At 37.9% G+C, this 15,797-nt stretch overlaps 1 protein-coding gene across 1 annotated transcript in view; it reads right to left on the bottom strand.

Annotated features, from left to right (window-relative positions):
- Window positions 1–1,480: 1,480 nt before the first annotated feature.
- The window catches only part of PCF11 (PCF11 cleavage and polyadenylation factor subunit), a 14,632-nt gene continuing 315 nt past the window's right edge, over window positions 1,481–15,797 (bottom strand). The window contains exons 2-15 of the mRNA XM_010079043.1: window positions 13,544–13,732; window positions 12,937–13,128; window positions 11,360–12,468; window positions 10,911–11,100; window positions 10,182–10,824; window positions 8,636–10,056; window positions 7,224–7,311; window positions 6,428–6,547; window positions 5,797–5,905; window positions 5,092–5,275; window positions 4,462–4,617; window positions 3,401–3,493; window positions 2,828–2,863; window positions 1,481–2,204 (exon numbers count right to left, since the gene is read on the bottom strand). Coding sequence (XP_010077345.1) covers window positions 1,995–2,204; window positions 2,828–2,863; window positions 3,401–3,493; window positions 4,462–4,617; window positions 5,092–5,275; window positions 5,797–5,905; window positions 6,428–6,547; window positions 7,224–7,311; window positions 8,636–10,056; window positions 10,182–10,824; window positions 10,911–11,100; window positions 11,360–12,468; window positions 12,937–13,128; window positions 13,544–13,732 — 4,740 coding nt within the window. The 3' untranslated portion in view covers window positions 1,481–1,994. The remainder of the gene's footprint in view (window positions 2,205–2,827; window positions 2,864–3,400; window positions 3,494–4,461; window positions 4,618–5,091; window positions 5,276–5,796; window positions 5,906–6,427; window positions 6,548–7,223; window positions 7,312–8,635; window positions 10,057–10,181; window positions 10,825–10,910; window positions 11,101–11,359; window positions 12,469–12,936; window positions 13,129–13,543; window positions 13,733–15,797) is intronic.

The raw sequence follows: 15,797 nt of genomic DNA, 5'->3' as shown, positions 1-15,797 counted from the left end.
GGGGCGGCCGCGGCGCCTCGGTGGGCGATCGGAGAGGCATTGAACCTGTTCATGCGCTCTGCCAGACTCCGATCCCAACATTTAACCCTCTCTCTGTTCGCAGGGTATATGAGGGATGGTTTTTTCCCTGTATTTCCAGAGTCCTGCTTCCAGGCAGGATGAACACTTCCCAGTCAGATTCATAGGTGTGCATTGATAAAGTACATGGACCAAGCAAAGTCCATTTACAGATTAATTATCCTAGGCATTAGAAAGTTGCCATAAATCCTCTTGCAGCCAATTATAGGCTTTTTTTGTTCTATCTCTAGTAGACAGAGTAATTTGTTCCCTTTTTCTAACAGCTTTCCACATATTTAAAGACATCACATCTCTGCTCAGTCTCCTCTGAATTCCAAGCTGTACAATGTAGTACAATGTTTACAGTATTTCAGGACACAAAGTGTCAGTCGGACCAAGCAGACATCCCTGTGCGGGGAACAGTTGCAAACAGTAACAACAGAAGTTAACTCCCTGGGCACAGCCACCAGCCACAAACACACAAGATATCCCTGACTTATCCCTGAACAATCTCCTACACATTTTTGTTCCTTAAGACTTTTGTCTAAGCAAAATACATTTTTAAGGTTGACATCTAGAACAGGGCACACTCACACCTATGGCTACAACCTTAACATGAGAGTTAAGGAATTATTCACATCTTAAAAACTGCTTGAAGCCTGGCTGTGAAGATGCGGAAAAAGTGTTGCAGTCAACAGCAAAATCACTTTCACAGCTGATTATTTCTACTTACACCATAGACGAAGGGTGAATTCTGATCTCCCAAGCATCCTCACTGCACGAGTAATACGCTAGGAGAGGAACATTGCTCTTTGACTTTCCACACCTATGTCTTGCTCCCAGCAGCTTTAAAAATATGCACTGTATACAGGGCAGAGTGAATAATACATCAAATGCATATTGTCCAGACACACAACTGATTACTTCCAATCCCACAAGCGCATGCCAGCCACACAAACCCATTACTGAAAGGAAGAGTCATACTCAATATATGCTTAATTTTATTTATTACATTTAAGAAATATTAACACCTCAGGATATCTGGTCTACCATCTAAGTCCAGTCATAAGCAACAAAAAAAAATGTTAACCATGTTTCAAATGAGCATTCTTACATTCATTCCCCCCTGTAAAGAAAAGTTTGTTCAGCTGTATTAAATTCTTATGTATTTGATTAATGGAAAAAAAAAATCATTAAATGTCTTAACTACCAGGCATCCTGGTTTGTTAATTGTTGGCACCTGTATTCACAATCAAGCACTCCAGTTAGTTTGTTAAATTTTCCCCTTCTACCCAGAACTGTCTTTTTGGGTTGGGTTTTTTTGTTGGGTTTTGGCAGCTCGTTTTTTGTTTTGTTTTTTGGGTTTTTTTGTTTGTTTTTTTTTGTTTTTTTTGTTTTTTTTTTTGTTTGTTTTTTTTTAATATCTAGATATGTAAGTTTGTTCAAATAAGTTTAAAAAGAAAAGAAATCTAGGGCTGTCTGTGTGCAAAGTTCCTGCACTAATTACCTTGAAAACCCACCTATGGGATAACTGACAAGTTATTTGCTTTCCTTTTTCTGAATCTTATTGAGCAAAAGTTCTTTTTAGTTCTGTTTAAACTGAAAAAAGTTCAGAAACACTGTCTTCATTTGATGGTGTGCATAAACATTACACTCCATATATAGCAAAAATATTTTTTATTTATAATTTACATTTCCACAAGTGAAAATTGTACATTTTTACACATACCGTTTCATTCCATTAAATTTTCACGCATCTACAGAACTTTCACACAATGACACCTGAAACTGTGCAGGCAATAAAAAATTCAAATACAAAAATGTATTTATTAACCAAACAGTAGTTGAGGCCCTGCCTCAGTTTTATTTCATATAAAAAGTATTTGCCAGAGTTAACACAGCAGCTCTTCTGTAAAAAAACTCACACCTCAGTCTGCTTAAACAGACTCATCAGGTTCTGTTTTGATATCTGTAGATGCAGGTGTGCTCTCTTCTGCACAGGCAGTAGGGGTGTCTTCAGGTTCTTCTTTGACTTTAGGTGAGTCACAGGACTCTTGTGTTTCTTGTTTAACAATGTTCAACACCATATTTAGTGGATTTTCTACAGGAGTCTTGCTGGGAGATGGCGTGCAATCAAATGATGATGTCTGCAAAGTGAAAGTCCATGTAGCATTAACACACATTAAAATAACCATTTTTAGCTTCTTAACCCTTTTACTTTTTTTCAAAATGCTAACATGTTGATAGTCAGGCACTCAACATCCAAACTTCTACTTTATCAAGATCCTAAGAAAACTTATTCTTTAATAGCATTACCTTTTCACAATTACTTTGAAAAGGCATAATCCAGGCAGTGATGAAATCCTTAACACATTACCATAAACTATTCCCTGCTACCCCCAGGGGAACTGTAACTCCCAAAGCATTAAAAATGTAGCACACACCAACACCCATTTACTCCATTTTTGCAAATTCCTAAGATTACACACATTACTCAACAATAAACACACAATGTGCTTTCAAACCATGGTTTCGCTTTAGTCATGTATGACACACAAGCCGTCACAGTCCATAACAACAAGAAGTACAACTCAACCAATTCTGTGTTACAAACTTGCCATGCCCCAGGTCTTCGAGTCTTTGTCTAGTCACAGGCAAGAGAAACAGTTAGCACATTCTGAACACATCTATCTGCTCCCTGCAAAGTCAGAAATCAAGCAAACAAACTGAAAGCAAAATGCTTCAAAACTATGAACAAGGATTGACTTACATTTTGGTAATCTTCATAGCAAGATGGATGGTAAATCTGAAAAAGAATTATTACACATTTAAATATATAAAAATAAATTATAGCTGGAGCACTAGTTATGAACAGAACAGTGTCTATCCCACATATCACACAATTCGTCTAGAAAAACAACGGTAAGAGCAGGCTAAGTATGGTGTCCAATATAACAGGGAAAAGATTTTGCATATGTTTATTTAGGAAAAGTTATCATACTGGTAAGCGCTGGGAATTATAGAAGCCTGGTAAGTGTTGGGAATTATCTGTGTACAGCTGCATACAGAAATAATTGAACCAATATCTACATCCATATATAGAGACATTAATTCTTCTTCTAGCACTGCAGTATAACGGAAGGCTAGTGAGCCTCTACTAATGACACCAGGACTTCACGCACTTCCAAAGATTGAGTATTTATATACTTGGAAGCTAGGAAAACCACCATGGGAATCCCTCATGAGAGAAAAAGCACCTGTCCCTCCCATTTTTTTGCTATAATTCTTTGGTTTTTTTTTTACTATAAATAATTATTATCACATGTAAATAAGATCGTATTACCTTTTCATCTACTCTGATAGCATTCTTCAGGTGCCACTCCTCTTCTTCCTCATCCCAGTACTGTTCAAATTGCTCTTGGCAAATTTCACAGCTCTGAAAAATTATTGGAATAAGAATTAAATGAGGTTATTGCAACAATTCACTCAACACATGAACTTCAAGAACCCAGTTAACAGTCAAACAAGGTTCTTTTAAATTAAGAGAAATACATTAAGACTACAACAGGTTGGGACTGTTGTCACTTGAGAAATGTAACCTTTCCCCTTTTAGCTAGGAAGTCTCTGCGAAACACTTTGTAACAACCTAATGCTGTTTTACTGTCATGTAAGACAATCCAGTATAAGGATTTAATTAATTTATGGCATTATTTTCACTCTTCCCCTTAGCCTGGAGTCTCAGATTGAAGAGACAGAACTTTTAGATGAAGTATTAAAATTTTTATCACTTCTGTGCAAAATAACAAACTGTAAGAGCAAAGCACAAAAGGGTACTTTTTAAATTAAAACAAAGGCTTCATGGGTTGACAGCTGGTTTCTTAGAGGCTTAGGACGTAAAACTAAATTGCAATTCTACCAACACTTGTATTTGATTACCACACCAATTCATCTACCAAAATACAGATCTACTGGTTCCTTTAAGATTGAGATACTTCTTTATCCTAATGCCCATCTTCTACTGAAAAACAAATTTCTGTGTAGACTACAAAAACCCAGTAAATCCAATTATTTCAATGACAAAGGACCATTTCAAATCCACTTTTCTATTTACTCTTTCTGTAGAAGGATTCAGTAAATTACACACTGCCCATTTCAATTTTGCTAAACAATGTAGTGCCAACAGGTGTAGGGTTTTTTTTAACTACAGGTGATTTATACTACTATGTGCCACTGGGAAACAAACATTATGCACATAAATACACCACCTATGAAGTAGCTGCACAGAGGTCCAAGAACAAGACTTCAGTCTACCTATAGCCCACTGTACGAAACAACACTGTAAACTCCTTTTGAGAATTAGATCATTCTCAGCATCTGGGCTAATAAAGGCAAGCTGAAACTGACCTCAACTGCTCCTGCTGGTCCAGCAGGGACACTCTGAAATTCCTTCTCTTTTGCAGCTTCTTGTGTCTTCAACACAACCTCTTCATGAGCTTTTTCAAAAAACTGGCTTTTTGCACGCTCCTCTAGGTCGGCTATTTCTTCAAATTCAATCCAGTCCTAAGGAGAGAGTTTTCATTCACACTCAGACACTGACATATAGCCAGAAATGTTTAAAAAAATAAATCTCAGGGGGAAAAAAAGGACATCCCAAAAGTACCATATTTAATAAATCTTACTTCATTAAAACTGAAATGGTCCTCGCATGCAGCATTAGCACAGTGCACACTGTCTCATAATGCCACAATTCAAAAAACCTTTTTTCCAGAAAAAACACTATCCTTCAATTTCCATTCCATTCTCATCACAATCAGAACAGTACCAACAGCTCCAAACTGCTTATTGTTCATTACATAATTGCCTTTTGTGTTTTGACAGGCATTTATGAGAACTACTTGAAATATCTAAGACATCATTGTTTACCAAAGGCCAACTCCTGTGATGATGTAAATTTCAACTGCAATCCTACAGCACATACATCAGTAAAACACGGAATCCAGCCTGTAATTTATCAAGACACACTGTATTACTTACCGTTAAACTGTAGTACCATCTTCTGTGTGTAATTTTTCTGCTAACATCTTTTTCTGTCCGGTTCTGACGATAATGCCAATCTAAATGATCCGCATAAACATCTGTCTGTGAAGTAGTGAATCTCATTCCGCATGAGTAACACTGGATTCCAGTGTACAGTCGATTTATTACACTGTCATAACGCCTACAAAAAGGAAAAGTTTTAACGTTTCTTTGAAAAGAAATAGACACTCAATACAGCTAAAATCCTCCTGATTTTCAGAACACAATCAATTGAAACATTCAAATAAACAATGGGCTGATAGTTAACTATTCATGAGAAACACACTAGTGTTGTGTTTCATGCCTACTGCCTTAACCACCTAACAGTGCACGCAATGTAACACTTGCATTTGGATCAGCTTTGCAAACTAACACAAAGTTGGTTAAATTACTAGTAACAAAGGAAGAAACACTGACTTCAATGCGTATCACAACCTTGCTGATTAAGTAACAACATGAAACTTGTATAAAGAGAGTTTTCTCCAGTTAGTTTTCCCTCTTTTTCCTCCCTCAAATTCTCCAAGGTTAATATCAAAAACTGCAGGTTCTCTTCCTCACTAAGTAACTTATATTTTAAAAGCTCTCAACTGTTTTGGATTAACTATTTGGATACTACCATGTCGTTATTCTTACTGCACTGTAAACCCATTCTACTATACGCACTGTCTCAGTTCTTCAACTGTGAAGTTAGTGAGGTCTGGAACGTTCTGATCTTCATTCTGGTCATCATCTTCCTCTTCAGCAGCTGGCTGGGCTGATGTTTCATTCACTTCTAGAAAGCATAAGATTTCAATATTTCAGTCCACCACCAGAAAGACATGCTCCTAAAAGTTATTTTTATTCAAATATTAATAAATACGAACTGACTATGCTAAAATACAAGTGCACAACAGCCAAGTGAGTCACCTTCTAACACCATTTAAAAAAGCATACAAGATACTGCAAGTCACTCAGAATTTCAATTTAGGAAAACACTATTTCATCCTCAGATTTTGGTATTAGAATTCAGTCTTCAGAGACACTGAAGTATTTCAGACACTGACAAGAATCTGATTGTAGTAGTTACTGAGGCACAGTACCAAAGACAAAACTGATTGCTCTGGATAGCCGACACGTACCTATTAAAATGATACTCAGAATTTACTCCATCACGTGCACCAAATTCATTCCCAAAACCAAAGTACAGTTTAAGAAAACATGCAGGAGTTCACGAAGTTCTTACACTTTCTTATACTTAGGTTTACACTTCAGCTGTGGATAAACTGATTAGTTAGAACATAATGGATATACATACGTGCTGAAGTGGAATCAGTTTTTGACAGTTTGAGGATCCCAGTTTTCAGCAGTTTAGCAAACAACTCATTGACATCAACCTGTCCAAGGTGGTTATCAGGATATGAATGTGGAAGGGCTCCTAGGGAAAAACACCAACATTCAAGGAGACAAAAGGTTAGCATCAGAAATTTACTTAATTTGTATCAGCCTACTTCACAACACACTTTTCCCTCTGCCTCCTCTTTCTTCCATTTTTTATTTCAAATTATTTATCAACTCTCTTGGCTTTACGTCTAGTCCTTGGCTAATTTCCTCCCTTGCAACTGCTTCCTTCATCATGTATTCTGAAGCACTATCTAAGCTGGTCACCCATACACAGATTTTTATTGAATAGTGTTTACTGAAATGCAGTATTTTGCTTATTTTATGCTTAAATATTTCACCAGGACCAATCTACTTCATCACCTACTTTAACCTTTTATGACTTTTTAGAAGTTTTTCATTACTAACCACTCATATACTGGAAATGTTTACACAAAACAACACCTACAGACTGGTACCTTCCACAAAAGCAGACCTAAATTTTTTTTTTTAGCCCAACTACATACCAAAACCACATGCTTCACAAAAACTAATGAAAGCCTTCACTGTTTGAGGGAAATCCCCGAAGAGATGAAGGTATACAGAAACCACATCTACGGCCACCTCACTGAGACCCAGTACACAGGGACATTACAAAAGGGTAATTTTGGGGGCCACTAACAAACAGAACAATCCAAAAGAAATAAAAGGAAGTTAATTATTTTGTTACATACCTGCAGGGTTCTGAATAAAACTTCCAGGATTTGGCAAATACTGTTGACCTTGGCCATAAGGCCCTGGCTGAGCAGACATGAGAGAAACCTGTGAAGGTAAACACTGAAGTATTTTTTGTACAATAATGCGATTATAAACTTACATTTTGTATTTTACCATTAATTTCTAGAGATTTCTCAATAATTTCATATATGTTAAACTCCTTCCAGCAGTGAGCAATCCATGTCAGTTTGTTATTGAAAGGTCCATGAATGACTACGTAACATTTCCCTCATTTTCATTTCCCACTAGAAAAATTTCAGAACACGTGCTCATTTTGCCTAGCATTTAAGTTTTAAAAAAAAAATTTTACCTATCGAGCCTTCAATCACATTTTCCTTTTAAATTGTTCCTGTTCACCAAAACAGAGCTCACCAGAAAGAAATCTGAGAAACTCTTAAATGTCTATTAATAAATGCCACTATTAATTCTTATAGAAGAATTTAAATGGCATCCACTATAAGAAACACATCTTGAAAGCAGGATTCTTCAGCAAACCAGCTACAGTAAGGTTCAGATAGAAAAAGTTTTTATAACAGATTTGGAACAAATTTTTTTTTTTCCTACCTGACTGCTTTCTGTATTTATTAAAAAAAGTTTAAATTGTTTAAAATTTTATCCCATTAAGAGGTTAGCAGGACACATTACCTGCTTTTGTTCATGACTCTTCATGTTCAATTATTAACTCCCAACTGAAAAATGTCCTCTAAAATCTTTAATCGACTGAAATAAATTACATTTTCACTGAGGTGCAGTATCGTTTTCTCCTTTTGAAGAGAGCATTTCCAACAGGCAACAGCAAAGACAACTGAACTCATAAAGCATGCTGGCACCAATAAAAGACTACAGTTAAACAATGCCGTCTCTTTCTCAATTCCCTCAAGTTATGGTTATCTCTTTAAAACTGGCTTGTCACCAGTACTAACAGCTGCAAAAAAACAACAGAATTATGTTGGCCCAGTCTAATTCTACACCTCTTAGAAAAATCGATCATGTAGAGTCACACTATCTCTTATGCTTCATATAGAATTCACTTTTGTGCAAGTTTAACATACCACAAGCGTCCAACTATCTAGTTTTGTTTCCAAGTTAAAAATATTAATTTCACTGTCATATTCTGAGCTATAAAGTGACTGTAAAGATCCACTATTTTGTTTAACTCTTAAAAACAGATTCTTATAAAAACAGCAATGCATGTCCTTCTTAAATTATCTAGAAACTACTGAAGGAGGATGATATTTTTAGTTTGGAACTGGCTCCCAGTCTGTCAGCTCTTCATAAAAATCTTCAATTTTTAGAGGAAGAAAAACTGCTAATTCTCTACACAAAAATACTTCTTGCAAGCAAACCATTTAACATAATCAATTCCTACCTGATTACTTCCCATTGGCATATTATTGAAGTTCCCATACTGAGGACCCGCAAGACCTTTTTCATCAAAGTAATGTCCAGCTGCTCTCAATGGGAAATTCTGTGCTCCTGGGCCAGCTGGCCCATTGAAATTTGGTCCAGGCGAACCATCAAATATATCCGGCCTCTGGAACTGCATCCCATGAGATGGTCCATTGTAGCCCTGGCCGGGATGCTCGACAAACGGACCACCTTGTCCGTATGGTGACATTTCTAGTCTTGAGGCAGGATGGTTAGCTACATTTTCGAAACGTGCACCTTGAGGGCCAAGGGGCAAGTCAAATCTAGAGGCTGGCTGGTGAGGTCCATCAAATCTTTGAGGTATGGCTGTATCAAATCGTGGTTGTGCCTGTTGGCCAGGCGCCCTTTCAAATCTTGCAACAGGCTGTCCATGAATTCCATCAAATCTTTGCAAGAGAGACAGCTGTCCAGGCTGACCATCAAATCCAGCTGCATGACAACCATCAAATCGTGGACCGGCCCGACCCAGAGGACCGTCAAATCGAAGTCCACCAGCTCCCTGGTGTACTGGTCCATCAATCAACCTAGGACCTACACCTGGTCCTTCCAATCTGAGCCCACCACCTGACGGTCCATGTGGCCCCAAAGGCTGACCATGTGGCCCCTCAAACCTGAGGCCACCTCCAGGCTGACCATGGGGCCCCAATGGCTGTAAATGTGGCCCCTCAAACCTGAGGCCACCCCCTGGTTGACCATGAGGCCCCAAGAGCTGACCATGGGGTCCCTCAAACCTGAGACCACCCCCTGGTTGACCTCGAGGTCCCATAGGTTGACCATGAGGTCCCTCAAACCTGAGACCACCTGAAGGCTGACCACGGGGACTCTCAAACCTGAGTCCAACTCCAGGTCCTTCAAATCTAGGACCACCCACAGGCTGCCCTGCAGGCCCTTCGAACCGCAAAGGCCCACCTATCTGGCCAAGAGGTCCCTCAAACCTCAGTGGACCTCCTCCACCAACCTGTCCTGGGGCTCCTTCAAACCTCAGGGCCCGTGCCAGCTGCCCTGGTGGCCCATCAAATCTTAGGGCTCCAGCTCCCCCTGCTCCTGCCAGTGGTCCATCAAAAGGCCCCTCAAATCTCATAGCAGCCTGTCCAGGTGGCCCATCAATTCTGGAACTTGAACCAGTGGCAGGACCATCAACAAAAGGACTTCCTGGTCCATCTACCCCGACCCTTGCAGCAGGCTGTCTAGGTGAGCCATCAAATAGAGGTCTGTCTTCCATCAGTGCACTTATCCTCTGCTTTGCTTCAATGCCTCCAAATCTTGATCCTGGACTTTCTGGAAATGGTGCTTTCTCCGGATCTTCAAACCTAGCTCTTTTGAAACGTTCACTGAATGGTGATCTTGGTTCCTCTCGAACACCTAAAAAAAAAAAAAAACAACAAAAAAAAACACAAAAAAAACCACAAACCAGAACAAATCAGATAACCACTCACAAAAATGTTGCCAATTATTTAACAGCTGTAAAATAAAGCAAAAACACATACCAGCTTTCCCAAGCAGCTGTCTTTCCTCACGATTATCAAATCTGCAGATTGCATCACCATCCATTTTCTGGAACTCCGGTGTGCTCTTCCCCTGTTGTCTGAGAGCATCTCTAAATTCATCTGATTCTCCCCAGCTCTCGTAAGGATCAAGGTTTTTAGAACCTCTTGCTCCTTTAGTTGCATTTTGTTCCTCAAGTCTCCGTCGACTCTCAAGCTGTGAGAGGTTATCAGCAAAAGGTCTATTAGTGCCACTTACAGGAGAGTGTCTCCTTGATCTTTCTCCAAATGGTTCTTTCCTGTCAAACTGTACTCCACGCTTGGCTTTTGCTTGCTCACATTCTATTCCAGAGAGCAAAGCATCAGGCAAATGATAATCCAAAATATCATCAGGATCCAACAGATCAAGCCTTGACAATGAATGTTGAACTTGTGTTCTTTTTAGTTTAGCCTTATGTTCATAATAGGTTAATTCTGCATCGGAAAGAAGAGGTTTCTTTTTCAGACCACATTTTTCCTCTGTAGGGCTATCCCAAACATTACATCTGTGTTTTCCCTCCTGATACTGGAACAGCTGTCGGATCTGATGAGCTACCATGAGGAACTCATCTTGTGTTATTTCACCAGATGTTAAGCGGTCATTGGCCTATAATATAAAGTTAAAGTTTAGACTTCTAAAAAGAAAAGAAAACCAAACTATATCCAGGATACTTCTATGAAGACTAATATTACCTTCTTAAGTAATTCCCTCTTGCTTGCAGATGTCAATTCTTTGGGAATCTGTAAATTAGCATCCACACTTAACCGGTGTTGTTGCTTTGGTGCTCGGGGTGACAGAACTCCTTTACCAGCAGGCCAGTTTTCCCGGTGTCTTTGGTGAGGAGATTTACCAAATGCTTGGTGTTCTTCATTCTGCTGTGAGCTGAAAGCAAGAACACATTTAAAATACAGACTATTTATTTATTCTAGACATAACTTATATTCCTATTAGAACTGATCATGGCAAAACATATCACCTTAGAATCTAAGTATGCATTATTTCCATATCTCGTTAGTAGAAATTAGTTAGACTTATAAATTTTAACAATCTGAACATTGCTTCCTAAAGCTGACTATACTGAGGTCAGCAGTAGAATTTCCACTGACTTCAAACAGAAGTTGTTTAAAAGATAGTAACTTACTTTTTATTTTCTTCCCAACCAGATTTCCACCTCTTGCCTGATTTGGATCCTTGCCAGTTTTCTACATTCTCCTTTGGATCAGGAGAAGCTTTTGTAGGATGCTGGTTTGCTGTTTCTTGGGGTCTATCTTCCTGGGCTTTTTTCGCTCTCCTCGGATCTCGTGTCTCTTGTTTAACATTTCTCTTATTAGAATTTCTTTCATCTCTTGCTGCTTGCGTGCCTTCTTCAACATGAGACTGCTTAGGGCCTATCTGACGTATCTTTCCAATTTTAGGAGTTGATGAAGTGGGAGATAAACTCCTAAGTCTTCTTTTGGGTGACCTCCTCTCTCGTCTTTTTGGAGAATGTGTAGATGGTGACCGTGACTTAGGAGAGCGTGATCGTGACCGTTTTCTACCACTTGACCTCCCTTGCTTTCCACTCTGTTTTTCTGACTCCTCCGTAGTCGTGTCTTGTTTCTGAACAGCACCATTAATTATTTTATTTCTGCTGCCTACTGGTCTATGTTCAGATGTCTTATGTTCCTCTTTTTCTTTTTTCTCTATATTTCTCCTCTTTTCTTTCACCTCCTCCTCTTTGCCCTCTGACTTATCTTGAAGATGTCTTCTCAGTCTTGGATCCCGCTTACTAATTTCAGACACTTTTGTGCTTTCACATTCCTGGCTTTTGGTATCTTTAGTATTGGGTAGCTTATTTTTCAAAGGGGATGGTGATTTAGATTTTGCTTCTGACTGGTCAAGTTCTTTCTTTTGTGTTTTTTCACTTGATTTCAGTTTTTCTTGCTTTGACAAGTTTTGTTTTTCAGCCTGTGTTGTTTTGTTTGCCTTGGTATCAGACTGACTGGTTGTGTTTGATGAAAATTCTTTCCTATGAGATTGATCTTTAGCGTGAGAAGAATGGTGAGCCATCCTATTAAGTCGAGGATCCCTATTTACTATTTTCATATCATGAAGTGGAGGACTGGGGGATGGTTTGGTTTTTTCGGATTGCACAGCAGTCTGATGAGGTGGTTTAACTGTCATATGAGGTGTAGGAGACATATGTTGCTTGGAAGGTGCTGGAACTGAAGCTATAGTAGATGATCCTTGCTGAACACTAAGAGATACAGCCTGAAATAGGAAAAAATCCAGCATTAATTTGCATGACAACTCCTACCCAGAGATGCTCATATTCTGTCTCAAAACCAAAACTACAAATACAAATGTCTTGAAAGTTAAGATATTCAGCCATTTACCTGAACATTACCCATTAATCACTAATTACAAGCACTAAAATAATGCAGTACCATTACAAAAGATCAAATTAAAATATAATGCATTTTGGACAGAAGTTAAACATAAAAGAAGAATCTCACTTTTTAACCTCTATTTTGAGTCTAATTTTTAAGGGTTTTAGGTAACAAATACCATTAAAGAACCTCACATCAACTTGCACTGCTCTAGACCTAAAAAAGGTACACTTGCCTAACATGAGGAAAAAATAATGCACTACAGTTACCAGTATAGTAACTGGTACCAGTACTGTCCAAAAGAAACTGAGACCCAACTGTAGAAGTTTCATCAACTATCCCTACTCACCAACTGTGCTTTAGTCTGTTCCAGCTCCAGCTCTAATTTTTTTTGCTGAAGTTCTAACAACTGCTTTTGCTTTGCAAGCAACTGCTGCCTTATCAGTTGCTCCTGTGTCAAATTCTTTTGTATTTCTGGAACAGCTGGAGGAGTAGAGGCACCAGAAGTGACAGCAGAGGTAGGTGCAGGAGATTCCTCTGGCTAAAAACAGAATAAAAAAAGTTACACTTAAAACCCTGATGGAATGAACTAACTCCATCTCCTTTAACTGTTACCAAGATCCAGTACTGGGACTTAGCTTGTATAGCAGTTATAAATAGCATTTTTAATGCAAAACACGACTAAAACAATTTAAAACTCTTGACACACTAGAATTTGCCTCCTGTGACAGCTGTATATCATTTAGTAGAAATTCATCAACGGTCCAAAATCTAGAATACATTTTTGAAGTATAAAAACCAAACCCATCAAATATTCTGAATTTGGAAATTCCACTTACCTGCATACAAAAGTCTGATACTTCATCCTTAATACACTAAACTGTCAAAAAGCAGCATACCAACAATGAAAACCACATGTATTACCATCTGTTCGTACAGTAGGCAGAAAAACTTACCGATTTATTTAAAAACTTAGGATTCACATGGATGCTAGAAGTATTCACATTTGGGGGCAGAGGTTTAATTGGCCAAGCAGGATCTAATGAGTTGACTCTGACATCAAGTGCATATAGTTTCTTCAAAGGAAAAATATCATCCCATGTGGAGCGTAATTTAAATAAACTTTTCCTAGTATTTTCATCCACCTAAAACAATAAAACAATTCTATGGCTTGTTAAGTTAATATAAAACAACTTCTTAAACTTTTCTGTAGAACTTAAGATTTCATTTATTTCCTATTTCTATTAACGGTTTGCCATTTTGACACATTGAACTTGCTATACAAAATTTATAAGTGCAGATCATACATCTATACCAACAGAATCAGTAACAGAAGCTCAAATCTGGACTTGCTGTTTCAAGGCCATTTGAAGGTTTTATTATAGATTACCATTCTCTGAGAATTTTCTTTCAACTTTTCCATTACCAAAATTCTCATTTTACTTGACCAATTTCTGTGGGAAAAATACAGTAACAGAAATACTGAAAGGCAACAGCTTCTGACACAATACATTATTCAAGTGCATGTGCTGAATGGAGTATACCAATGACAAACAAATCAGGAAACAACAAACTCTGTGAACTGAAAAGGTGTTTTGCTCAGCTGCTTAGTCACTGAAGGAATTTCTTCCAACATGTGACAAAAGGGGTATTAGCTAAAATGAAGTCAATTATACTTCAGTTCGGCTGCACAATTAGACTGATCTGTGAGACACAGATGAAGTGCACTTGTAGGACCAGTGCCCACTGTATCTCTTCACAAACTATTAGTTTGTATTATCTCATGACAGCAAAGCAAAATTTAGTTCATCTCATAACTTGAGTACTTTAATTAAACAATAAACGAAAGACACTTGAGGACAAAATATATGCAGCTGTCCTAATCTCAATATCCCAATTCCATCAGTAAGTATTAACTACGTAGATGGTTTCTGCTGCAGTTGTATTTTTAAGATGCTACAGCAAGACATAGAACAGCATGAAAAGTTCAGAGGTTCTTTCGGGGAAGCGCAGGAACTTCAACAAAAATAATTCATACTTTGCTACTGGGGGGGGGGGTTCCTCTATACGATTTTCGATGAGAGGATGAAGTTCACTGCAAGAGCTGCAGAAATGACTGAGCTAAAGTTTCTGACCATGTCAAAATACCTTAGTGACCATTTACTGACAAAATAAAATTTGTAACAATATCAGTGCTGGAATTCTACTTGCATCTTTTAACACAACCAACTAAGCTACTAGAAGCGACTGTCACTTCACACATTTAATTAATACACACTAATTAAATAGTCCTAGTTAGCTTTGTAGAGAGTTGACGTACAAAACTCTGAAAATTAATTAACCAGAGCTTCAGCTGCAGCATTAAATGCAGCTCAGTAAAAGAACATTCACAACTGAACACTGAAAAAACAAGCATTTGCCTATCTATCTACTCTACACACAGGAGTTTAATTCTGCTATGTTCATTATTACAATCTATTCCTTATTTCATCATCATTTTACATCTGAAAACCATATATAAAGCATACTGGGATATCAGATACCTGCTGATACGCAGTGGTAGATAATTACACAAAAGCTCCATTCATCTCATTCATATGAGATGTCACTTTCTTATAGTATACAGGAAACTTAAACCCATTCAAGTCCAGCCTTTCAAAAACTGGACTTTGTGCTTATTTTTCAAATTACTTCACTAGATTTAAAGATTAAGAGCAAAAATTAAAGGATATGGCAGCAGTTTTCAATGCTGAATTAAATCAAAACACATATTTGTAATGTACTATAGCCATACATTTTAAGACCTTTTCCCCGCCCAGCATTTTTTTATTTTTCACATCACAGACCACCAGGAGAGAATCAGGTGTCAGTGCTACTCTCTTCAGAGTTTAAGTACTCATTTTGCACATCATGAATTAAGTAAATCGGACAAAACTAACTACAGGACAGAGATGCCCTGAGAAATCCCCAAGAGCCTGATTCTCAGTCTATTGTTGGCACAAAGACTATTTACTATCCTAAAAATAAACCAACAATTCATAATTAATTGGTCTATACATTACAAAAAGTCCATCCAGGTAAGCAATCAGTAACCAAAATGTTGTTAGCAAAATCTTGCCTGGATAGGAAAATTACAGACATTTATGAATCAAATTAAATTAAATTAAGGCTTTGCACCTTCCAGCTAACATGTAACTTACATGCTTGGTA

This window comes from Pterocles gutturalis, unplaced genomic scaffold, assembly GCF_000699245.1.
Source record: "Pterocles gutturalis isolate BGI_N339 unplaced genomic scaffold, ASM69924v1 scaffold30418, whole genome shotgun sequence".
NCBI lineage: Eukaryota > Metazoa > Chordata > Aves > Pterocliformes > Pteroclidae > Pterocles > Pterocles gutturalis.
The sequence above is the reverse complement of the archived record's forward strand: the minus strand, read 5'-3'. Positions and strand labels throughout refer to the sequence as shown.